Genomic DNA, 25,757 nt, shown 5'->3' with positions numbered 1-25,757 from the left:
CAGGGGATCTTCCTGACCCAGGGATCAAACTCACATCTCCTGCATTGGCAGGCAGATTCTTCACCACTGAGCCACCAAAATTCATTATAGGTTAGAATAAAGCACTCAAGTAATCACGTGAGTGGAGAAAACAGGGTAATTGAGAGTTGCATCTAAAGAAATGATTATATACACATATAATCATTATAAGTGTTACAAAGGGATGTATAAAATATGTCATAATGTAAAAGTAAAACAGTGCATGAATCAGAGGCAGTCAAAAGAAATCACCTAGGTAGTTCAAGCAGAAAAAGAATTTCAGCTATTGTATGAGCACATCTCATTGTAAGAACCCGAATCACCCGTGAAATCCTGGATATGAAAGAGTCTGGGAAAAGATAGGCATTTGATTTACAACCCCTGCAGGAAGGCAGTCTGGGAGCAGCTGAAATGCATGTAGATGGAGACTCTGCACAGTACCTGCCATACCCCAGCTCCCTCCCATACTTACACTTCCAATTAGAAAATATTCACGTCTCAGAAAGCAAAGTGCCCACCTTGAGTGGGAGCTGAAGTGAGTGGGTCTGAGAATAAGCAAGGCAGGACACAAGAGCTGGGAGATATGAATAAAATAAATAGAGAAGAATACAGGGTATTTATGAGAGCGGTTGTTACCTTGCAATGCTGGAGTAATATCTCATAGTGGCCAGGTCTGATGGTGGGAGCCCTCCTCTTTCAACAAGTGCCTAGGAAAGAGAAGTCCACCTATGTATTAGGAAAACTGCAACAGAGGAGGGAGCCCTTGAGCTAAATTAAGAAACCTATTACTTCCAACCCTTCCCACTCAAATAAGATACTCCTTTCAAAAGATAGTTCCTGACTCTGATTTTAAAATCAGAAAGAAATTTGGAAATCATATAAGCTGTATAAAAGCTCACATTATAGTAAACACAAGATGAATGCAAGTAAATATTGTGGTCTTTCAAGATAAAAATAGAAGCCTTCAGGAGGCCAACACCCCTCCTCCAACTAAAAAAGAAACAAAACCTTAAAAAACCAGGTTGTAAGACAGCAATACTCAATGCCAGAAAATAGTGAAGCAAAACTTAGATACTCTATGGAAGAAAATACGCACTGAGGATTTTTGTACAACTTATTTGTCCTTGACCTAAATATATTTGTAAATGTGCAAGAACTCAAGAAATATTGTTTCTGATAACTTTCCTGGGGAGTTTCCAAGAGACAAGATATTATTATTGAGTACTGAACATTTTCATTGTGGAATTAGGTCTGATGAAGGAGTAATAAATAGTATGTAAATGTGACCTATTGTGATAAAGTACAAATACCAAAATTTCCATCAGATAGGAGGATGAGGGAGAGAGGTAGCTCAAAGAGTAAGTCCACTGACTGCTTTATATATAAAAGCTTCAAGTCAAAGGATATTTAAAACACATAAGCTTCAGCAAAATTAAAAACTTGTGCATCAAAGGATCCTAGCAGGATAGTGAGAAGATCCTGCTGAGAAGAAGAAACAAACCAGGTCTCTGATAAGGGCCTATGACCCAGACTATACAAAGATCTCACAACTCCACATTAAAAAGATGAACAGCCCAATTTAAAAATGGGCAAAGAACTTAGACATTTCTCTGAAGATACACAAGTGGCCAGTGAGCACCAGGAAAAGATGCTCAACATCACTAGTCATTGCTGCTGCTAAGTCACTTCAGTTGTATCCAACTCTTTGCAACTCCACGGACTGTAGCCTGCCAGGCTCCTCCGTCCATGGCATTTTCCAGGCAAGAATACTGGAGTGGGTTGCCATTTCCTTCTCCAGTCATTAGTCATTAGGCAGATGCAAATCAAAATCACAAGATACCACTTCATACCCAATAGTGTGACTTTAAGAAAAAAAAAATTAATGGAAAATGACAAGCATCGACCAGGAGGTGAAGAAATTGGAACCCTTGTACATTGCTGGGGAGAAGGTAAAATGGTGTGAACTCTGTGCAAAACAGCCTGACAGTTCCTCCGAAAGGTCAGCATAGAATTACCAGATGACTCAGCAATTCCACTCCCAGATGTATATGTAAAAGAACTGAAAACAGGAAGTTCTGGTCCATGACTGAGACACAGGAGGCTCCTCAACTCACCTCCACCCCTGGTCACACAAAGTTGACAGCTACAACACAAAGCCATTGAAGGAAATCCAGTAATGAGTTGAGCCAGTGCTACATATTGGGCAAGCAAGAAAATACTCACATTGGAGAGGGTCTTGGCACACCCTCAAGCCACGAAGACCAAAGAAGGTGGCTTGGACAATTACAAGGGTTCGAGACACAACCAAGAGCTTGGGAGGGTGGGATGACGAGGTTCCTCTCCTATATGTGGTCATTGCTATATGTGGAAGACGTTGCTATTTTATCTAATGCCCAGCAGCCAGTACAGACTGTGGAGGAAAATGAAGTCTCCACACTGGGTCTTGCACATTTTCCCCACACCTGCAGGTAGCTCCCTACTGGGCACACCCACTTTCCCTGCAGGCTCCAACCCAGACCAGCAACCCTCAGCTCTGCTAGCCCTGCCATCTCACCTCATTATGTCCCAGGAATATCAGAACGTGTTCTGCAACAGTTTACTGGGAGGTCCCTGCTCTTTAAGCATCTCTCCTGTTGGAGTCTGAGATTCAGCTCCACTGGCAGGCACTCCATCTGCCTGGTTGGCATAGTAACCTCCTTCCTGTGGTCTCTTTTGAGAAATAAATGATAAGGCAAAACACGCTGAGTCTCTGATATGTTAGAATAATTTAGTGGCATGAGCAGTGTCCTCTCAGTTCAGTTCAGTTCGATCGCTCAGTCACGTACGACTCTGTGAGCCCATGGACTGCAGCACGCCAGGCCTCCCTGTCTATCACCAACTACCGGAGTTTACCCAAACTCATGTCGATTGAGTCAGTGAAGCCATCCAACCATCTCATCCTCTGTTGTCCCCTTCTCCTCCCGCCTTCAATCTTTTCCAGCATCAGGGTCTCTTCACATGAGTCAGTTCTTTGCATCAAGTGGCCAAAGTATTGGAGTTTCAGCTTCAACAGCAGTCCTTCCAATGAACACTCAGGACTCATCTCCTTTAGGATGGACTGGTTGGATCTCCTTGCAGTCCAAGGGACTCTCAAGAGTCTTCTCCAACACCACAGTTCAAAAGCATCAATTCTTTGGCGCTCAACTTTCTTTACAGTCCACCTCTCACATCCATACATGACTACTGGAAAAACCATAGCCCTGACTATATGGACCTCTGTTGACAAAGTAATGTCTCTGCTTTTTAATATGCTATCTAAGTTGGTCATAACTTCTTCCAAAGACTAAGCGTCTTTTAATTTCATGGCTGCAGTCACCATCTGCAGTGATTTTGGAGCCCATAAAAATAAAGTCTGCCACTATTTCCACTGTTTCCCCATCTATTTGCCATGAAGTGATGGGACCGGATGCCATGATCTTCGTTTTCTGAATGTTGAGCTTTAAGCCAACTTTTTCACTCTCCTCTTTCACTTTCAAGAGCCTCTTTAGTTCTTCTTTGCTTTCTGCCATAAGGGTGGTGTCATCTGCATATCTGAGGTTATTGATATTTCTCCCGGCAATCTTGATTCCAGCTTGTGCTTCATCCAGCCCAGTGTTTCTCTAGACAATAATAATTTGGGGGTAGGGAAGACTTAAGGGGTGGCAGGAACCTACAGTGGAAGGGGGATTTTCCTAGACAGACCCCAGTGACCTCACGGCTCTGCTGTCCATGCACTGGTCTCACAGTCCTGTTCCAAGGAGGTGCCAAGGAAGTTCAAGTTCCTGGAAGGAGATACTCTGAGTGACTTCAAGAACAGTGGCCTGGAAGTCAGTCTCAGCTTTGCCGTGAACTTGCTGTGTGACCTCAGGAAAATAGCTCTCCTTCTCTGAGCTTCAGTTTGGGATTTAGATTTTTATTGAACTTTCTTGTGAACAACAGCCAAGTAGTCTGTGTAGTTTGTAATTAGGAATAAAAATCAGCCTCATAAAATTTTCCTTCTAAACAAAGCTGCCAAGGGGATGCCAGAATTTCCAAAGTCACATCAGATCATGAACTACAGGGCCCTTCTTTTCCTGAGAGCTTAGAAGATAGCATGAGGTTAAACCCCCAGGAGCACTTCCTGATTGTGAGGGTTGTCCTGGACTGGAACATTCTCTTCGTTTCTCAGGGTCAGAGGAGGTATCGCCTCGCTTCCGAGAACAGGATGGGGATCATGGAGAAGCGATGTTCTCACGAAGAAGACATCCCAGCCTAGTTAAGAATTAACTGTGTCTTTGAGCCAGCCCCCTCCCATCTACAGCCGACTGTTCCCTCATCTTTCAAATGGGAGGGCGGGGAGGATGGCCTTGATCTCCTCCTGTCCTGGTGAGTTACTCAGGTTCAGTACATTTCCGCTTGGGGCCCCTTAGGACTCTGAGCTCCACTTATCTCTCTTCCACCAAACACAGGAGCCAGATGATGTGAAATCTAGGCGGGGGTGCTTGGCTGAGATGACCTTTTGCTCAGGATCCCTTAGGGCCAGGGAAGGGGTCCCAGAGGCCACCTTCAACCTCTGTGACCAGCCACCGCAGCCAAACCTAAAGCCTCGCTCCATCATCCACCCCTGATAGCTCAGCCAGCTCCAAGCAGAGGGCAGTTCTACCAGATGCCACTGAAGGTGATCTTACTAAAGGCAGGATGGTCTCTCTCTCTCATCCATCAGAGCCCAAGAGGAGAGACCAGGGCTGGCCCCACTCACTGGGGCAGCCTGGGCCAGCTGTCTCCAGCAGAGAGCGCTAATCCTAACTTGAATGCTTCCCTTCGCAGGTCTCAGAGCTCTGCAAACCCTTCCTGGACATTCAAAGCTGACTTCTGTCCTCCACCTAAGCCACGGCTGGGGCTTCAAGATGTTAGAGACCTAAGGAAGGGACCATCTGACTCAACAACTCTCACCCTTTATACAAATGAGAAAACCTGAAGTCCAAACACGGACAAGGCTTGTCCAAATCACAACCCAAGTAGGCGATACAGGCAGGACCGGATCCCAGTCCCTGACACGCAGGGCAAGTCCTCACCCATCGTCAATTCTTACACAAGCAGCCTTGCACGGTGGCTCTTGGGCAGGGGGTGGGGCCAGGATGAGACAGACACATACCACTCTGTTTATCCCCTCTCCTTCCTCCCTTAACTCAGTTGCTCTAGCCTCCCAAGGTTAGTAGGTGTTAATCTGGGGGCCTCTGGGTTCTACCTTATCAGGTGTCAGCAACAGAAACATGAGAGCCCAGAGCCTCCTCCTCCTGGTGGCCCTCCTGGGTTTGGAGAGCCAGTTACCTGCTGCCTTGGGCAGGAGGAAGGGAGGTGAGTATGGGTAGGTTCCTCGGCTCCAAGGACAGAGGTGGTTTCTACCTTTAAGGCGAGAATAAGGGTTTGGGGGAAGGTAGGCAATGAAGTGTAAGTGTGTGTGTGTGTGTGTGTGTGTGTGTGTGCACACGTGTGCCCACTTCTTAGTACTTTCAGCAGCTTGCCTCTTGTCTGTACATCTTCATGCCTGTCAGCCTGTTTGCGTGTGCAGCTGTAAATGTTTTCTTGCCAGTTTCCTGGTGCTTGCCTGTCTACACGTCTGAGTGTAGGACTGTGTTCACATGCATGCGTCTACCTCTAGTTAAACGTGTAGCTTTGTGCCTGCTTGTCAGTGTGATCTGCGTCTGCCCATGTATCCCTAGGGACGACTGCACACGTGTGTGTCTGAGCCTGCATGCATGTCCGTGTGAGAACACGTGTCTTCCTGTGCCTCTGGGGAGGGTTGGAGTGGACGGTCGGTCCCTGCTCTTTGGTGTCTCCATGGGGGCGTCTGGACCTGTGGGTCTGCATGGCAGGGAGATGGTCTTTTCTGTCATCCTCTGTGGAAACGAGGTCTGGACTGGCCCCCTGCCCATCTTGTTTGTGTCCTTCTCCAGGCTTCTCTGTCTCCCAGCCCAATCTGTGAAAGGGACTCCGGAGTTGTGTACAACTCTGGGTTCGGGGATCTGTCAGAAGGAAGCTCTACCTACTCTACCTCTCTTCTCCTCCACCTCCTTTAAAAGGCTGAGTCTGACCTGTCAACAGATGGCAGAGGCTGGGGCTGCAGAGATAGCCAGACAGGTGCCTCCCCACCCAGGCGATGCCTCCACTTCCATCCCTTCTGGGCCTGTAACACTCTGACCACACCGGTGTGTGTATATGACTGTGTCTCTGTGTATATGTCTGTGAGTGGGGAGCCTGGATTTGGAGAGAAGGTTAGGGAAGGCAGATGAAAACTTGAGAGTAATACATGGGGCAAAAAACAGGGCCTACAAAGAGAAGCAGCTTGGAGTTGATCAGGAGCCGCCATGTGGAGACAGGGTAGACGAAGAAACCAGAGTCATGGGCTGGGGCCAGGCCAGGCGCGGTCTAGTTGCCCCGGTGGAGATTATGAACTTCGTTGTTTTTTTTTTTCCCCGCCTTATATGTCATCTGAGTCTCAAACCAACCGTGGGAGGATGGAGTCTAGCTTCCCATTTCACAGACAGAAAACTGAGGCTTGGAGTACCAAACAAACTAAAAAACAACAACAACAAAAGCCTTGCCAACCATTTACAACAGCATGGATGGACCTTGAGGCCATTATGCTAAGTGAAATAAATCAGAGAAAGATAAATACCATATGGGATTATCTAAAAAACAAAAAACCAAGCTCATAGATACAGAAAACACTTGGTGGTTGTTGCCAAAGGTAGGGTGTAGGGGTGGGAGTGAAATGGGTGAAGGGTTCAAAACGTACACACTTCCGGATATAAAATAAGTCACGAAGATACAGTGTACAGCATGACGACTACAGTTAATAATGCTACAATCCACATTTGGATGTAGCTAAAAGAACTGATCTTAAACATTCTTATCACAAGAAAAACAATTTAACTATGTATGGTGACCGACGTTAATGAGACACTGTGGTGATCGTTTTGCAGGACATACAAAAATAAATCATCACATTGCACACCTGAAACTAACATAATGTTACATTTCACTTTAGATGTCAATAAAAAATTAAAAAAAAAAAAAAGCAAGTCCATTCCAAAAAAAAAAAAGTTGCAAACAATGGGCAAAGAAGTACGGAATGGAGAATTTAGATCGCGCGATCCCCAGGACAGCGCTTATACTGAATTCTGAACTGCCTCCAGTAGCAAAATTTGGGGAGTTCTCTTACAGAGAAGTCTGGGGGCTGCCCACCGGATGACGGGCCCTGCCTCCTCTCCGTGCCTGATCAGTGTCTGCACGACAGCCAGTGTCCCTCAGGGATGAAGTGCTGTCACCAAGGGTGCTTCCTCCAGTGTGTCCGGAAGGTTTCAGGTAAGGGTCCCTCTCCACCTTGCTGAGTGCCAGCCAGACCCCAGACCCCAGGGCCGGGGCACAGGCAGGGCTCACCCGGTCCCCGTGTTGCAGTTAAGATGGGCAGATGCCCCGAGGACCGTCTGCGCTGCGTTAGCCCCGTGCAGCACCTGTGCTCCAAGGACTCGGACTGCCAGGGCCGCAAGCGGTGCTGCCTGGGTGCCTGCGGCCGGGACTGCAGAAACCCCGTCTGAGGTAGGGCTGCGTGTGCCTCGGGCAAGCTCCTTCCCTCTCTGAGCCCCAGCCCTAAGAGATTCCTCGAGTTCAACCAGCTGAACAGGAACCTTCCCAGAAGCCTGGGCCTCCTGTGGCCAGCACTGGAAAAGTGGATGGGGTGGGAGGGGTCCTCTAGGATGACAGAGGAACTGGGGGTCCCTGTTCTCTTGCTGAACTCCTATCACCTGGACCACAGCCCTAAACACTCGGAGCTTCAGTTTGCCCTTGTGAAGGAGGGCGGGGGATCCTGCCTTCGTGGCTGGGCTGATGGGGCCTCGATGAGGGAATTGGGCCCAGAACCCAGAGCTTTATTATGGAAAGGGGGTTAACCTTTTCCTTCTCTCTCCTCAGGCTAATTCTGGCTTAGGATCCATAACTCTGAACCTCGGGATGGGGTTCTCTGCAGGAAGATATGAAGATGGGTGGGGTCTGGGACACAGCAACCCAGAGAGAAGCCCCTCTGCCAGTGGAAATTCCAACCTTTTAATAAACACTGTTCTAGAAGAATTTTCCAAACATCAATCTGTTCACAGTGTTCGCCATACCTGCAAAATAGCATCATAATATTTTGTGTATTGCCTGTACTCCTATTGACCTAATGTTTTTCTTCCAAGGGACTCACTTTTGTATAAAAATAAATTTACTTGAGAAGAAAAACTGGATATCACTACTTTAAATGGGATAAGCAGGGTCACTTGTCACAAACAGAATGTAAGTGTAAAAGCAGATGCAATGAAAGCAATTAAGTTCCATGTAACTAAATCATGTCTAATTAAATGATATGAAATAATAATACTAGATTCTGGCTAGATACTGCCACCTGCCAGAACTGTGAGCATGAAGCCTGCTCTATGTTTCTGTTGTGATAAAGGAAGATTAACGAGGGTTAAAGAGACGTTAAAGACGCAGATCTCTAATCTGGGATATTCTTGCTGGTGTAATCAGAAGGATTAAAAAGAACTTTCTCAATGCAAGAGTCACTGTTGTACGATGTTGCATCCAGACACACCCTACGATCATTTGGGAAATGTCTGAACAGGTGAGATGTCATTATTTATGGGTGGGTCTGACTCTACCATTGGATAATAACTCACTGGCCTCCAGTTCTTGTGGGCCTGGTCCATAGTCAGAGCTTAATGAGTGGGGGTGTCAAGGGAATGACAGCCATCCCAAGTGGCACTAGTGGTAAAGAACCCGCCTGCCAATGCAGGAGATGTAAGAGATTAGGGTTCAATCCCTGGGTCGGGAAGATGTGCTGGAGAAGGAAAACGGCAACCCACTCCAACATTCTTGCCTGGAGAATCCCATGGAGAGGGGAGCCTGGTGGGCTACAGTCCATAGGGTAGCAAAGAGTCAGACACTACTGAAGCAACTTAGCGTGCACACGCGTGCATACACACACACACACACACACACACACACACACACACAGCCATCCCAAGGGACATTCCTGAGAGTGATCCCCAGCAGACAGCAAGCAGGAAAAGGTCCATCCTACAACAAGAGGGAAATGAATTCTGCCAACACTCTGTGAGCTAGAAGAGAACTTCAAACACCAGATGAGAACCATGACCCTGGCTGACACCTTCAACCTAGTAAGACCCTGGGTAGAGAATCCAGCCGTGTCATGCCCAGATTTCTGATCCACAGAAACTATGAGGTGATTAATTTCGTATTTCTTCAATTTCTAGGGAGATCAGGTTCAATCCCTGGTTGGGGAACTAGATCCCATATGCCACAGCTAAGAGTTTGCATGAAGTGAAGTGAAGTCGGTCAGTTGTGTCCGACTTTTTGCGACCCCGTGGACTGTAGCCTACCAGGCCCCTCTGTCCTTGGGATTTTCCAGGCAAAAGTACTGGAGTGGGTTGCTATTTCCTTCTCCAGGGGATTTTCTCAACCCAGGGATCGAATCTAGGTCTCCTGCATTGCAGGCAGATGCTTTACTGTCTGAGCCACCAGGGAAGCCCTGGTGTTTACATGCTGCAACTAAAAAATAGAAAAAAAGACCCCACATGTTGCAAGTAAAAGAGCCCACATGTGGGGCATCCCTGGTGGCTCAGATGGTAAAGATTCCACATGCCACAGCTAAGACCTGGTCAGATCAGATCAGATCAGATCAGTTGCTCAGTCGTGTCCGACTCTTTGCAACCCCATGAATCGCAGCACGCCAGGCCTCCCTGTCAATCACCAACTCCTGGAGTTCACTCAGACTCACATCCATCGAGTCAGTGATGCCATCCAGCCATCTCATCCTCTGTCGTCCCCTTCTCCTCTTGCCCCCAATCCCTCCCAACATCAGAGTCTTTTCCAATGAGTCAACTCTTTGCATGAGGTAGCCAAAGTACTGGAGTTTCAGCTTCAGCATTGTTCCTTCCAAAGAAATCCCAGGGCTGATCTCCTTCAGAATGGACTGGTTGGATCTCCTTGCAGTCCAAGGGACTCTCAAGAGTCTTCTCCAACACCACAGTTCAAAAGCATCAATTCTTCAGCGCTCAGCCTTCTTCACAGTCCAACTCTCACATCCATACATGACCACTGGAAAAACCATAGCCTTGACTAGATGAACCTTTGTTGGCAAAGTAATGTCTCTGCTTTTGAATATGCTATCTAGGTTGGTCATAACTTTCCTTCCAAGGAGTAAGTGTCTTTTAATTTCATGGCTGAAGTTACCATCTGTAGTGATTTTGGAGCCCAGAAAAATAAAGTCTGACACTGTTTCCACTGTTTCCCAATCTATTTCCCATGAAGTGATGGGACCGGATGCCATGATCTTCGTTTTCTGAATGTTGAGCTTTAAGCCAACTTTTTCACTCTCCTCTTTCACTTTCATCAAGAGGCTTTTTAGTTTCTCTTCACTTTCTGCCATAAGGCTGGTGTCATCTGCATATCTGAGGTGATTGATATTTCTCCCAGCAATCTTGATTCCAGCTTGTGTTTCTTCCAGTCCAGTGTTTCTCATGATGTACTCTGCATATAAGTTAAATAAACAGGGTGACAATATACAGCCTTGACATACTCCTTTTCCTATTTGGGACCAGTCTGTTGTTCCATGTCCAGTTCTAACTGTTGCTTCCTGACCTGCATACAAACTTCTCAAGAGGCAGATCAGGTGGTCTGGTATTCCCATCTCTTTCAGAATTTTCCACAGTTGTACAGCCAAATAAATAAATACTAAAAACAAACAACCTCTCCCAAAGTAATACCTGGATTTTGAAGACAGCACAAAAGTGAAAATGTAAAATATCTCATTCATACTTTCTTTATTGATTCCATGTTGAAATTACATTAATAATATTGGGGTTAAATAAAATATAGTAGTAAGACTAATGTTACTCATTTCTTTTTACTGTTTTTAAAAGTTGCCTTAAGAAAAATTTAAAGCCTATATGTGGCTCACATTACATCTATCAGACACTGATGGCCTAGAGGACTCAGAAGTCGACTGACCATATGACCTTGAGCAAGTCACCTCACCTCTCAAAGCCTTACATTTCTTATCTGCAAGATTGGAATAATAATAATGGTGCCTATGCCACAAACACTGTGCAGTTTAAAAGATGAGGTCTATAGAATATTGGAACCAAGGTAAGTGCTCAATAAATAAACCATCATTATTAATAACAATATCTGTAAAATAGGAATCCTTTCTTGTAACCAGGTCCTAATCTTGACCAGGCACACAGTAGCTGTTTAATAAAAGCTTGTGGGTCACACACTTTGACAAAGCTCTTTGGCAGGGTTCTGTCTTACCCTTGCCACTGTGAATCAGGAATTCTGTGGGCAGGTAAGGACACTGAATTTCGGGGGCAAAATGATTTGTTCAGGCTTTCCTGTTTCAAGATGTCCCTGCTGAAATATTGGAATATGTGAGTTCCAATCCCAGGTCCACAAGGTCTAGCTAAGTGCCCTGAGCAAGTGACACTTGTGAAACAGGGAACAGAAGACCCTGTCGGCAAGAACTTAGATAACTCACCTGAAGCCCAGACCCTGGCCCATATTAAGGACTCAACTAAGGAAGCTATTATTACTGTTGTCCTTCTCTGCAGGGACCCCCCCCGCCCCACGAAATTACCCCTCATCCCCCAGCCCCTGACTTGGTGAGGATGCTGTGGGGGCCCAGTCTCCATACACCCCCCTTCTTCTCTCAACAGAGTCAGGAATAGAAACCACCACTTCCGGGCTCCCTCCCCGGGCAGCGGCAGCGATCAATAGACCTCAGCCACCGGGGACGGAGGAAGGTTGGGCAGAGGCGGCAGCGGGGCCTCTGGCTGCAGGCTGCAGAGGCACAGAGGGGCCGTGGAGCAGAGAGATCCCGGCCAGATAGCGGCTCTCCAGCCTCTGCGCCTTCGGGAACCACACAGCCAGCAGGCACCCTGGAGGAGCCCCTACAGGTAAGGGACCTCCCTTGGGGTGTGGGAAGCGACAAGGAAGGGGCGTGGGCTGCAAGAATAGGAAGCCAGGCTGCCCCGGGGTTCCCAGTGCCCAGGGCCCCACTATGAGAACCCCCTCAAGGAGTGAGCAGCGTGGGACTGGCTGAGCTTTGGGGCTGTCCCATCGGCTCATCTGTACAGCAAGAGTCGAAAACCTCCCAGTCAGGGTTGGTGGAGGGATTAAACTCAGTCAAGAGTATCTAGAGCCCAGAGAAGTGACCAGCACATAGTAGGTGCTCAAAATTAATGTATGGAGAGTCTTGAATCAAAAAGCCTAGTCTCCAGCCTCAACTGTGCCATGGGCTAGCTGGATAATAATTTTGAGCAAATGATTTTGAGCAAATCATTAATCTTTCTTACTGATATTCAGATTCTTGTCAGAGAAGGTTTGTTAAATTATTCATCCTGTTTCATAGAGCAGGAAGGTGAGTTCTAGAAAAAATGGAAAAGGATTTGCCCACAGTCATGTGCCTAATGCGTGATGGAACTGGATTAGAAACCCCATATTTTGACTCCAAGTCCAGTGGAGGCATAGGAGCTGCATCACATGTGTATTCATTGTGCATGTATTATGTGCCAGGAATGGTGCTGCCCATAAACAATTTGCCTCATTTAATCCTCAAAACTTCTCATGAAAAGTAGGATGTCCCCCAGTTTACAGATGAGGAAACCAAAGCTCAGAGAGGGGCATGATTCTGCTCAAGGTCAACAGTTAGTAAATGGCAGATGCAGAATTTGAACCCAAGTCTAATGAAGGAAGTGCGATGAATTGACATTTATTGAGCATCTATTGTGTTCCAGGGGCCTCTGCACACATACTCACAATAACTCTTCACCGGAATGTATTATCTCCATTCTGTAGATAAGGGAGCTAAAACCCAGAGCTGGAGGAGACTGGCCAGAGGTCACACAAGTGACAGAGGTAAGGACGAAATCCCCACTTACCTCAACACTAGGCTCAGAGTGAGTGAAAGGTACCCTGCGTGCTTCCTGTCAGGCACTGGGCCAGCGGCTGGATACACACTCAGTCCCCGGTCCACCCTGAGAAGCAGGCATTACTGAACCCACAGCCCAGATGAGATTACTGAGGGTCAGGAGGTGAGTCACTAGCCCTTGAATCCAGCAGAGCTCGGAGACAGTGAGCAGTGGAAGCATCTAACATTTCCTGAGTGTCCATAACCCACCTTAATCCTCCAGCCTTCGGGAGCAGGGGCTATTGTCTGCATTGTGAATTGTGCATCGTGCCAGAAATAGAAATCTGGAGAAAAGCATCTTCTTCAAGGCTCCAGCTGCATTGGGGGCTGATAAGCCCAGGTTTGCCTAACTCTGGGAGACAGTAAAACAGGTGAATGACTTACTACACCCCTTCTGGAGCCAGGCCTGCTAAAGACATTAGGTCATTTACTATTTTTAACCACCCTTGGCGATGGTTGACAGCAGCTCTGAAAGGTGACATGACTTGTTTATGGTCACACAAAAGTGCCAAAATTCTGTTTGACTGACTCTTACGGTTGTTGTTTAGTCACTAAGTCCTATCTGACACTTTGCAACCCTATCGACTATAGCCTGCCAGGCTCCCCTGTCCATGGGATTTTCCAGGCAATATACTGGAGTGGGTTGCCATGCCCTCCTCCAGGGCATCTTCCTGACCCAGGAATCAAACCCATGTCTCCTGCATTAGCAGGTGGATTCTTTACTGCTGAGCCACCACGGAAGCCCTCTGACAGACTCTACAGATGTTTTAAAAAGTCTAAGCCAATGACTCACAATTCTGACCGTGCATCAGAATCACCCTCCAAACTTGTTGAAACACACACTGCTGAATCCCCTCCCCTGAGTCTGTGATTCAGCAAGTCCCCAGCAGACTAAGAATATGCTGCATCTTTGACAAATCCCCAGGTGATGGTGATGCTGCTAGTTCAGGGAACGCACCTTAAGAACTTCTGGTCTAAACTGGCTCTCCCAATAACCCTAGATAGTAAGCATTAACTATCCCACTGTGTAAAAGAGGAAACTGAGGTTCAAAGTACCGGCTTGTCCAAGATCCCGTAGGAAACCTCTGGTATGTGAAAATCCAAGTTTGGGCAAGGAGACATACTGTATGGGCAGCCACCAGGTGCCAGGACATCCTGCCCAATAGTTCTCATCATCAAAGGTACAGTTCAGCGTTTCCTTTATGTAAATGAAGGAGGCGGACTCGGTGATTTGGCCAAAACCCCCCCAGTCGGGGAGTGAGAGAGATTCAAACCCAAGCCTGCCGCTTGAGTCCAGAGAGTGCTTGACACTCACTGTGCGCCTATGACATACCAGATGCTTCACATGGAACTTCCAACACGCTTGGCTGGTGCATGGCGCAGGGAGGGAATTTAGACCTGTTCTTTGGGGAAGGGGCTAGGCACTAGGGCTAGGCATTAGGGCTTCCCAGATGGCTCAGATGGTAAAGCGTCTGCCTGCAATGCGGGAGACCTGAGTTCGATCCCTGGGTCGGGAAGATCCCCTGGATAAGGAAATGGCAACCCACTCCAGTACCCTTGCCTGGAAAATCCCATGGATAGAGGAGCCTGGCGGGCTACAGTACATGGGGTCGCAAAGAGTCAGACATGAATGAGCGACCTCACTTTGGGGAAGGAAAGTCCATGGACGCCCCCTTCAGAGTGACCCTCTCTGTCCACAGGCCAGGGCGCCGCAGCCATGGTGAGCGAGTCCCCGGGGCCCAGCGCCAGGGTCCCGTGGAGGCGAAGCGACGAGGCGCTGCGCGTGAACGTGGGTGGCGTGCGGCGGCGGCTGAGCGCGCGCGCCCTGGCACGCTTCCCAGGCACGCGGCTGGGCCGCCTGCAGGCCGCAGCGTCAGAGGAGCAGGCGCGGCGCCTGTGCGACGACTACGATGCGGCGGCGCGCGAGTTCTATTTCGATCGGCACCCGGGCTTCTTCCTGGGCCTGCTGCACTTCTACCGCACTGGCCACCTGCATGTGCTCGATGAGCTGTGCGTCTTCGCCTTCGGCCAGGAAGCCGACTACTGGGGCCTGGGCGAGAGTGCGCTGGCCACGTGCTGCCGCGCGCGCTACCTGGAGCGGCGGGTGACGCGGCCGCGAGCCTGGGACGAGGACAGCGACACGCCGAGCAGCGTGGACCCGTGCCCCGACGAGATCTCCGACGTGCAGCGCGAGCTGGCGCGCTACGGGGCAGCACGCTGCGGTCGGCTTCGCCGCCGCCTCTGGCTCACCATGGAGAACCCGGGCTACTCGCTGCCCAGCAAGCTCTTCAGCTGCGTCTCCATCGGCGTGGTGCTCGCCTCCATCGCCGCCATGTGCATCCACAGCCTGCCCGAGTACCAGGCCCGCGAGGCGGCGGCCGCGGTGGCAGCGGTGGCCGCGGGCCGCAGCCCGGAGGGCGTGCGGGACGATCCGGTGCTGCGGCGCCTCGAGTACTTCTGCATCGCCTGGTTCAGCTTCGAGGTGTCGTCGCGCCTGCTGCTAGCGCCCAGCACGCGCAACTTCTTCTGCCACCCGCTCAACCTCATCGACATCGTGTCCGTGCTGCCCTTTTACCTCACGCTGCTGGCTGGCGTGGCGCTCCGAGACCGGGGCGGAGCGGGTGGTGAGGAGCTGGGCGATCTGGGCAAGGTGGTGCAGGTGTTCCGTCTCATGCGCATCTTCCGCGTGCTCAAGTTGGCACGCCACTCCACCGGCCTGCGCTCGCTGGGCGCAACGCTCAAGGTAGGGGGTGGGGGTTTCGGGGAGGTGGGTGTAACCGCGCGGCGGGTGAGCAGGGGCCCTTCCAGGTCTGCAGTGTCCAGGCTCAGGATACCAGGTGTGCATTTCAACAGGAGGTCTTTCTGGTATCTATTTCCCAGGGGAGAAGGGGAAAACCGAGGCAGAGCTTAACCAAACCAAACCAAAAACATACAAAAAAACAAGACAGAGATTACTTTGGAGCTATCTGTTAAAACATTATTGTTGTTGTTTTCCAGTCTCTTAAGTCGTGTCCGACTCTTTGCAAGTCAACCATCATAAAAATACTCAAAGCAGGGTGCTGGCTAGCATCTCCAGATGAGCCTTTGTGCTGGCGTTATCAGAGAACACGGGTATCATAGGTCACCCTACCTAGGCTAAGTCTAGCAATGGGTCCAGAGCTAACACTTAACTGAATGCTGCCTCTGTGCCAGTTTCATATCCATTCTCGATTTTATCCTCAGGAAGGTGATATTATTTATTCCCTTCCAGTAGATGAAGAAGTTGAGGTCTGAGGGTTGGCTTTTTAAAGCCTGGTTGCAACTTATTGAGCAGCCGCCCTGTGTCAGGCCCTGGGCTGGGGGTGAATCGCTGCCCTGGCAAGCTTACCCTCAAGGGGGTGAAATTGACCTGTTTGGAGGAGGGAGGAAATGTGAACAGCTTGGATGAAGGTCTGGAGGGGAATAAGGGTGATGCTGGGAGGGGGACCTGGAGGGAAGAACATGCCCACTGAGCAGGTTGGAGAGGTAAGTGGAGCAGGGTACTGAAGGGCCTTCAATTTTTTTAAAATATTTTATTTTAATTAATTTGGCTGTGCCAGGTCTTAGTTGTGGCACACCAGAACTCTCAGTTGGGCCATGTGGGATCTAGTTCTCTGACCAGGGATTGAACCCAGGCCCGCTGCACTGGGAGCATGGAGTCTAAGCCACTGGACCACCTGGGAAGTCCCTGGCCCATAACTTTGGATTTTATCCCATAGGAATAGGGGACCCTGTGAGAGTTTTAAACAGGACAGCTATTTCTGTGACTACTTCGCAGATGTGGAAACTGAGGCTCCAAGAGGTGGCAGGACTTGTCAGAAGTTCCTCAGGGAGTAAGTGGGACAGCCCAGAGAGGAATCCAGCTGGTCCTGACTCTAGCACCTCGGCTCTTTCTCCTGAAGGTCCATGCAACCCTGTTAAGAATCCCTAAAAGGTGCTAAAAGGTCCCTTCCACTCATAGCTTAGGAAAACCTTTTGCATGCTTTTATGGAAGGGCAGCTAGGATGCTAAAAGCAAGCAGGACAGCTGGGCAGAATTCTGAGGCAGGTAGAGGGAATTCATTTGCCAGACGTCCTGAACTCGGCATCTCTTGAGCGCCCCAGAACCTGCCTCCACCCTGCAGGGAGCCAGGGCCTGATGCTGCTGATGTTTTCTACAAGGAAGGAGAAGAGTATTGACCAAAGCTGCAGAGTCTAAGACACGGGTGAAAGACTCCTGATGAGGCCCCTGGCCAGCAGCTGCTTTCTTATTACCAGGGAGTTTGCAAAATCTCTGGCCCTGCCACAGACCTGGAGTTATGGCTCAGCAATAAAGAATCTGCCTGCCAATGCAGGAGATTTGGGTTTGATCCCTGGGTTGGGAAGATCTCCTGAAGAAGGAAATGACAACCCACTTGAGTATTCTTGCCTGGGAAATTCCATGGACAGAGGAGCCTGGCAGGCTACAGTCCACAGGGTTGCAAAAGAGTCAGACACAACTTGGCAACTAAGCAATAACCCCAGAAATACTGAATTGGTCCCCCCCCCACCTGATTTCTCTCCACCTTACGGGCTTCTGTGGTGGCTCAGATGGTAAAGAATCCGCCTGCAATTCTGGAGACCTGGGTTTGATCCCTGGGTTGGGAAGATCCCCTGGAGAAGGGCATGGCAACCCACTCCAGTATTTTTGCCAAGAGAATCCCCATGGACAGAGGAGCCTGGCGGGCTAGAGTCAGACACATCTGAGCAACTAAGCACAGCACTGGACATGATTTCTCTCCACCTTATAGTTGGGAAGCCCGGAGAAGGTGATGGCACCCCACTCCAGTACTCTTGCCTGAAAAATCCCATGGATGGAAGAGCCCGGTAGGCTGCAGTCCATGGGGTCGCTCAGAGTCGGACAGGACTGAGCGACTTCACTTTCACTTTTCACCTTCATGCATTGGAGAGGGAAATGGCAACCCACTCCAGTGTTCTTATCTGGAGAGTCCCAGGGACAGGGGAGCCTGGTGTACTGCCATCTATGGGGTCGCACAGAGTCAGACACGACTGAAGCGACTTAGCAGCAGTAGCAGCAGTTCCAGACTAGGGGTTCTCAGCCCTGGCACTGTGGACATTTAGGACCAGATAATTCCTTGTTGGTGGGGCTGTCCTGTGCATTGTAGGGTGTTTAGCAGCATCCCTGGCCTCTACCACTGATGCCAGTACTAGATGCTTCTACCTAGATGCCAGTAGCACACCTGCCCCCAAAATGACTCCAGACATTGCTGCATGTCCTGTGAGGGCACAGTCACCCTAGAGAATCCATGCCATAGGGCTTGGCCTCAGGGACAGAACAAATATACATACCCACAGGCAAGTGCATTCAATAGGTGGTCCAGGGAACCTATGTATCCTCTCAGCTTCCTTGAGTGGCAGAAAATATTTTTGTCTTTATCAGAAATAGGATAGACCAAAGGACATGAGCCCACCTCTTTGCATTGTGGAATATAAACTGTGGTTCTCTTGGTTCTGCAACAGTAGAAAAAATTACGAGCTTTCCCTAACTGGCTGGTGTCACCAGTGGCCCCTGAACTAGAAGAAATAGCCATGGCTTAGCTGGCACTCACTGGACAACAGAAATCAGGCCTGTGTTCAATCCCAGGGTGATCTGCTGGCTATTGTAGTTGAAAGATATTAGTGTGCAGCAGGGAACCCTCGGTATTGGCATCAGTTCTGCTTTGCTGGGTGACTTCAGACCTGCCCCTAGGACTCTCTGAGCCTCAGTTTCCACACCTGCCCAACACAAGGTCTGTAAGCCAAGCCATCTCTCACCTGGATTCCTGTATTCTCTTCCAGCACAGCTACCGTGAGGTGGGCATCTTGCTGTTGTATCTGGCTGTGGGGGTATCCGTGTTCTCTGGCGTGGCCTACACAGCTGAGAAGGAGGAGGACGTGGGCTTTGACACCATCCCGGCCTGCTGGTGGTGGGGCACGGTGAGCATGACCACCGTGGGCTATGGAGATGTGGTGCCGGTGACGGTGGCTGGCAAGCTGGCGGCCTCGGGCTGCATCCTGGGGGGCATCCTAGTGGTGGCGCTCCCCATCACCATCATCTTCAACAAATTCTCCCACTTCTACCGGCGCCAGAAGGCTCTGGAAGCCGCCGTGCGCAACAGCGACCACCGGGAGTTTGAGGACTTGCTGAGCAGCATCGATGGGGTGTCAGAGGCATCTCTAGAGACCTCTCGCGAGACCTCCCAGGAGGGCAGGTCTGAAGACCTAGAGGCCCAGGCCTCCAGTGGGCCTCCAAACTCTCAGGTTTATTAAACCAGGGCTCCAGGCACCCCCTTCCCACACCCCTGCAGTCAGCTGAAACGGAGCAGAGATTCCTCCCCTGCTTAACTTCTTCTTCGTGGCATGACCTCTCAGGATCACTCACGCTGGCCTCAGAAATGACACCTGGAGGCTGGGTCCTTTCCTCCAAAGACACAGGGAGGCATAGTGTTATCCTAGGCTCTATGAGCCTGCGGAGCAACCCAAAGACCTTTATAAATAAACCTGCAAGCCACCCACAGTACAGGCATGAGCCAAAGAGGAAAGTCAAAAGGATGCTAACAATTCTTGAGCACTTCCTATCTGTTAGCCATGTCCTATTGACCCTATTTTAGAAGATGAGAATTATCCCCATTTCACAGATGAGGAAACTGAGGCTCAGAGAGGCACAATGACTTGCCTAAATATCACATGGCTAGAAGTAGTGGAGCCAAGTTTGGAATCCCAGCTTGTTGATCTGCCAAGGCCAATATTTCTTGCTCTGGTCTTTCTTCTACCCTCACAAAGTTTGTAGGTGGTTTTATGTGGTTCATAGGCCCCTAGAGTTGGTTCATAGGGTTAGACACTTCTGTTAGAGCTAGGAAAAGGACCAGACAGGGGATTCAGATGTAGAATCCCTGGACCTCATCTGTGGTTCTTTTCCAGAACCTTCCAACAAGAGTTAGCTCTCAAAAATTAGGTCTGGGAGGAAGGACTAGGAGGCTGCCTCCTCAGTGGATGGGTAAGACTTGCTAAGCAATAGTCCTGAGGCTTCCTCCCAGGACTCCTCCCTGGCTTAAAATACAGAAAATCTGAAGGGGCCCTGGCCTGAGGCCTGAAGTCTAGATCCAGCTGTGCTAAGGCTGCTCCATCTCCACATCACAGCCCATTTATCAGATGGTCACAGTCTGTGCCCCAGAGGGAGATGAAAGCCAAATGGAGCAGGGGTGTCATTTATTTAGAGCCAGCTCAGCTCTGAAGTGTTGATGGCAAGGAGCTGCTGTGCCTGCACATCTGTCTCCTCTTCCCAGATCCCCCTAGACTGACCTTGGCAGTTCCCTTCTTCCCGAGATACAGACCGCCAGCCCTGCCTTGGGTCACCAGCCAGGCAATGCTTGAGCCTCCTGTCCCTTTTGGCCAGGTCCAGTTCTCTCATCTTTTCTGGGGCCATATCTCTTATATTCACCTGCTGAATCCTCTCTCTACTTGCTGAGAAAGTTGGGAGGGAAGGGTTCCCACAGCCCTTTCCACATACCGTGGCTAGGAGGGCCATCACAGGACCATCATGGCTGGACGATGGCTCTTTCCCCCACACTGAGCTCCAAGATGGAAGACGCTGTCTGATTGAACCCAGCTTGGTTTGGAGCAGGTGTTTTGTCCACGTTGAATGGATTGACTGAGTTGTACAGTCCACTGGGTGCCGGGCACTGAGGAGAAAGAGAAATAGAGAGAGACCTTGTCCTCAAGAAAGAGGGTGAAATTGAGATCGAAAAGGAGGTTCTGCCTCCCTCCTTGCTTTTTAAGGATTTAAAAATGATTTCCTTATAGATTCTTTCCTCACTTATTGAACCAATACCTTTTGGAAGGGGCATAAGCTGGGACTACACATGTGGCCTGCAGATGTGTTTCGTTTGGCCGAACAGTATTTTTAGTGTATTTTTAAATTCAGACATCGTTGGGGCAGGCACGTGCTCTCCAGTTCTGCTTCCCATGCACCTCCTCATACACACAGGCGCCACTGTATCAGCCCCATCACTTTTCAGATCTACATCACCCACCTGGCTTTTGAATTATATTAACTGCTTACTAGGTTCCAGAGATACAATGGGGAGCAAAATATGTATCCTAACCCTCATGAAGCTTATAGACTACTGGATGAAGTGGATTTTAATCCAATAATCACATAAATATGTAATCATTTTATGAAGTAAAGGGAACTGTAGGCCTGTAAGGGAGCAGGGACCATTAATCAAAAAGGTCAGAGGAGACTTTTCTAAGCAAGTGGTCACCCCATCATAAGGATAAATACCAAATCAGGCAATGAGGGTACCTGGAAGCGTGTTTCAAGCAGAGGGAACAGCATGTGCGAAGGCCTTGGGTCCCACACAGGGGATCAGTGTATCAGTGAAAACCATGATGCAAATAAAGAGTCTGGGTCCAGGGACCTGTGTCTGCCTGTGTGAAGCTGGTTGCCTGATGTGCTTTCTGGATGACTGGGGATGGAGGGTGACACGTGGAGTGACTCAGAATCTGCAATCTCTGGTTCTAGTCTTCAATGAGGCACAGATTATAAGCGATGGTGGTGCTAGTGGTAAAGAACCTGCCTGCCAGTGCAGGAGACATAAGAGATGCGGGTTCAATCCCTGGGTCGGGAAGATCCCCCAGAGAAGAGCATGGAAACCCACTCCAGTATTCTTGCCTGGAGAATCCCCATGCACAGAGGAGCCTGGCAGGTCACAGTCCATAGGATTGCAAACAGTCAGGACTGAATTGACTTAGCACGTAAGTGATAGGAACAAGAATCCAGCTGATTATTGGCCAAAAAGCGTAATTCATTAGAGTAAATATTTGAAATGATGAACAACAGTTACAATTAGAGTTCTTTGTTTGCAAGCAAGAGAAACTGACTTCCTTAAAATGACACTTAATCTATTGGAAGGTGTATTAGTTTCTGGTGGCTTCAAATTTCTACAAACTTGAAACAACAGAAATTTATTCTCTTACAGTTCTGGGAGCCAGAAATCCAGAATCAGGGTATGAGCAGGGTCATATTCCCTCCAGATGCTCGAGGGTGAACCCCTCTCCTGGCCTCTTCTAGCTTGTGGGGGCTGCCAGCACCCCTTGGCTTGTGGCTACATCACTCCAGTTTCTGCCTCTTTCATCACACTGCCTTCTCCTCTATGTGTCAGACCTCCCCAAAACTCTTGCTCATAAGGAGACTTATGACGGCATTTAGGGCCCACTAGGATAATCCAAGATAATCTCATCTCAAGATCATTAACTTCATCACATCTGGAAAAAGACCCTTTGTCCAAATGAGGTAACATTTTCAGGTTCCAGAGATTAGGATGTGAGCATATCTCTGGGACTACCATTCAGCCCACAACAGGAAGGTATTGGTCAAGTTCATAGTGGATGTCTGTGGTGGCCCAGGGGTTAAGAATCTGCCTTTCAATGCAGGGGATGCAGGTTTGATCCCTAGTTGAACTAAGATTCCCACATACTTCGGGGCGACTAAGCCCTCTTGCCACAATTACTGAGCCCATGCACTCTTACTGCTCTGAAAGAAGCAGTGTACCTTGATGAAGACTCACACAGCCAAAATCAAATAAAAATTTTAAAAAAGGGTGAAGTTCACCCAATCAAAGGAAAAGCTGGCCAGGCCTCAGGAAATATAGGAATGAGGGGAGCTCTAGGGACCTCAGTGGCAAGACCCATGAACCTTCTGCTGAGGACACTGCCATTCAAATGATCCATGTCCAATCTCCTTCTTTCCCTGTATTCTTCTCCTCACAGTCCCAACCCCAGGAGAGAGGTGGATTTGCTTAGCTTGAGTCATATGCCTCTCCCTTGATGGGAATGGAGGGCAGGGTACCTGGATAAACAGCTACAACAGATCACTTGGGGTGGAAGAAGGGTAGTTACCCAAGGAAAATCCACATGATGTCAGCAAAATAAAGGGGAGGAATGTTAATAGGTGACAATTGCAGGTGTAATTACATTCCAACCCCTGGCTCCCCACCACATCATAGGCTCACAGCTTCTTCCCAATTCACACAATTTTATAAATGTTTCTAACATGAGGAAACCATCTTGTATATAGTTAAATTATATTTAATATATTAATTTGACTATTAATGTGACTTAGTCAATGCAGTGGATCCGTTTGATGTGTGGAACAAGGATGATCAGGGAATCAAAGTCTTCCTGCTACAGAGCTGGAGAATTAAGGTGTCCCTGTGAGTTGGAAAACTGTTATCCTTTCCAGCAAAGTGCTTCCTGTGGTTTCTCTTTCTTCAAATAGTGAAACCCTTAGATGTATATTAGCTCCAGGGACTATAATTAGGAGCATGTTTCTAACACAGAAGCTAAGATGGGAATTGCCTCTTGATTAATGTCATTTTCTAAGACTCTTCTAATTTTGCACCAAAAAGGGGAAAATAATGGTTTTGTTGTTTGTTTTGTTTTAAAATTCTATTTAATTTTCTTATCTTATCCTTTAAAAATTGTATGTGGCTATGCCGGGTCTTAGTTGCAGAATGTAGGATCTAGTTCTTCGACCAAGGATCAAACCCAGGCCCCCTGCATTGGGAGCAAGGAATCTTAAACATTGGACCACCAGGGAAGTCCCCTAATGGTGTTTTGATAGGAGTCATCACCCTGCAGGAGTTTTGGTAGAAGCACTCATCTTTCAGCCTCCCTAAAGATGTGGGATCTCTGTTGAGTTCTCTATTTTGAAACCGTTATTTGAATTCTATTGGCCTTTTGTATTATAATGGCCTCCATGGGTCTGGGAGCCAATGTAGGGATCTTTTCCAGCTATCACTCCAAAACTGAAGATACAGGATAGCTTTGGGATTCCACTAGACCTCCAGTGACAGGGACCCAGGTCAAAACATGGTTTTTCACATGATTGGTAGACCTACAGTGGTCCTCTGGGTCCCCCAAAATTGGTAATAGCTCGAAGTCTTCATCCAAAGTTCCCTAAAAGATTTGGGTCTTTCCCTTTCTTCCACACCCAGTTACCCTGGAAAATGGCCATAAGTCTTTCTGCAAGAGAAATGTTCACATTCCACTCATGCCAGAGTCCTTCCTCCAGGTTAGTTGTGTATGCTTCATTCTATCAATAAAAGAACTCAAGCCTGGGTGTTGGGTGACGATCTGTAACTATGACAGTGGCTTAAGTCAGGGCCGCATCCTTAATCTCTTATTACAGATCAGAAAACAAAGACCCAGGGAGGTTCACAGTCATACTTGACTTTGTTTGTGTGGAGATGAGCTTTTTAGCTCAAATAAGGACCAAGCAGGTTGTTCATGGGCTCTCCTGGTGGCTCAGATGGTAAAGAATCTGCCTGCAATGCAGCAGATCCAGGTTCAATCCCTGGGTTGGGAAGATCCACTGGAGAAGAGAAATGGCTACCCACTCCATTATTCTTGCCTGGAGAATCTCATGGACAGAAGAGCCTGTTGGGCTACAGTCCATGGGGTCGTAAAGAGTTGGACACGACTGAGTGACTAACACACACACACACACTGTGTTCATACTGGAAAGTGGAGGTGGAAGGGAAGCTGGTTGACTCATAAGGTACTTTTTGAGGCTCTCAAGAGTAAAGATCATCCCTGGTGGCTCAGACGGTAAAGTGTCTGTCTACAATGCAGGAGACCTGGTTTGATCCCTGGGTCGAGAAGATCCCCTGGAGAAGGAAATGGCCACCTATTCCAGTACTCTTGCCTGGAAAATCCCATGGACAGAGGAGCCTGGTAGGCTACAGTCGATGGGGTCACAGAGTCGGTCACAACTGAGCAACTTCACTTCACTTCTTATTGACTACTAATAACCACCCTTCGTGTGTCTGGCACACTACAGTTAAAGTGATTTCACATCCTTTATCTCATATACTTCTCACAATAACCCTGCAGGAAAGCAGCAACAGTAATAAAATAGTGTAATCATTATTGGGCAGATTCAGGAAACTAGTCATAGTCAAAAGGTAGTGAATAAAAAAGAGCAGTGAATCAGGGATTCAGACGCGGGCTTCCTAATACTGTAGTGTTCTCACCTGGCATCACACTCCAGTCATCACTTTCTCTGCCAAACTTAACTCCCCAGGATCACTGAAGGAAGTGGCTTTGAAATGTGGGTCCTGTTATGAATTTCTTCTTTCCTCCGGATTCTGGATGCTGCGCTTAGGTGCTGGCTGGGATGGTCCTTGATGACTAACAGCCCTCTTATTTCGGGTCAACCAAGTCCTGTGCCTGAGTGTAGAAAGAATTCTCCAGAAAGTTTTAATAAGCTGAGAAGCTAACCTCATACGACAGTAGCCTTTGAGATGAAAGGGACGGTGTCTTTCAGAATCATGACTGCTAGAAACGAGGAGTAGGACAAAGACAGGTGTTGACTGGTGCTCTTGTTCCAAAGGAGTAGGTTCAGAACCTTCAGGAAATCCATGCATTGAGGAGGGACTGGGCACAGCTTGCTCTTGGAGTCAGATCTGGTTCAGATATTGGCCCTGCCACTTAGCAGTTGCATGAGCTTGGATGGGACTTGTCTCCAAGAAGCCCATCTCAGGGTCAGCCTCCAACTGGGTTGGTAGCCAAAGCCCAGTTCTTCCTCCCTTCTCGGATTGGTAAAGCTCTTTCAGTTATGAGTGACAGAAACCCAACAAGGTGTCCTAAGTACAGGGGTTCCAGAGGTTCAACTGAGG

At 48.5% G+C, this 25,757-nt stretch overlaps 3 protein-coding genes and 1 long non-coding RNA gene across 4 annotated transcripts in view; 2 read left to right on the top strand and 2 right to left on the bottom strand.

The window, feature by feature from the left end:
- PI3 (peptidase inhibitor 3) overlaps window positions 1-984 on the bottom strand; it is a 28,769-nt gene extending 27,785 nt beyond the window's left edge. The window contains exon 1 of the mRNA XM_070382131.1: window positions 655-984. The gene's annotated coding sequence lies outside the window, so the exon portion shown is untranslated. The remainder of the gene's footprint in view (window positions 1-654) is intronic.
- Window positions 985-5,288: 4,304 nt separating this feature from the next.
- LOC102269850 (WAP four-disulfide core domain protein 5) lies at window positions 5,289-7,633 on the top strand. Its single transcript, XM_005903171.2, has 3 exons — window positions 5,289-5,373; window positions 7,243-7,383; window positions 7,477-7,633. The coding sequence occupies exons 1-3, from the start codon at window positions 5,289-5,291 to the stop codon at window positions 7,614-7,616; spliced, it is 366 nt and encodes a 121-aa protein (XP_005903233.1). The 3' UTR covers window positions 7,617-7,633.
- Window positions 7,634-11,908: 4,275 nt separating this feature from the next.
- Window positions 11,909-19,347, top strand: KCNS1 (potassium voltage-gated channel modifier subfamily S member 1). Its single transcript, XM_070382130.1, has 3 exons — window positions 11,909-14,046; window positions 14,743-15,785; window positions 18,877-19,347. The coding sequence occupies exons 1-3, from the start codon at window positions 13,971-13,973 to the stop codon at window positions 19,345-19,347; spliced, it is 1,590 nt and encodes a 529-aa protein (XP_070238231.1). The 5' UTR covers window positions 11,909-13,970.
- Window positions 15,692-21,061, bottom strand: LOC138990544 (uncharacterized). The gene is made up of 3 exons (XR_011466679.1): window positions 20,588-21,061; window positions 18,853-18,955; window positions 15,692-15,911 (listed from the first exon to the last, which is right to left on the bottom strand). It is a non-coding gene; the product is annotated as an uncharacterized lncRNA (long non-coding RNA).
- Between the last annotated feature and the right edge of the window lie 4,696 nt (window positions 21,062-25,757).

This window comes from Bos mutus, chromosome 13 (assembly GCF_027580195.1).
Source record: "Bos mutus isolate GX-2022 chromosome 13, NWIPB_WYAK_1.1, whole genome shotgun sequence".
In the NCBI taxonomy this organism is placed as follows: Eukaryota; Metazoa; Chordata; class Mammalia; order Artiodactyla; family Bovidae; genus Bos; species Bos mutus.
This window is presented reverse-complemented; position numbering and strand designations above follow the sequence as displayed.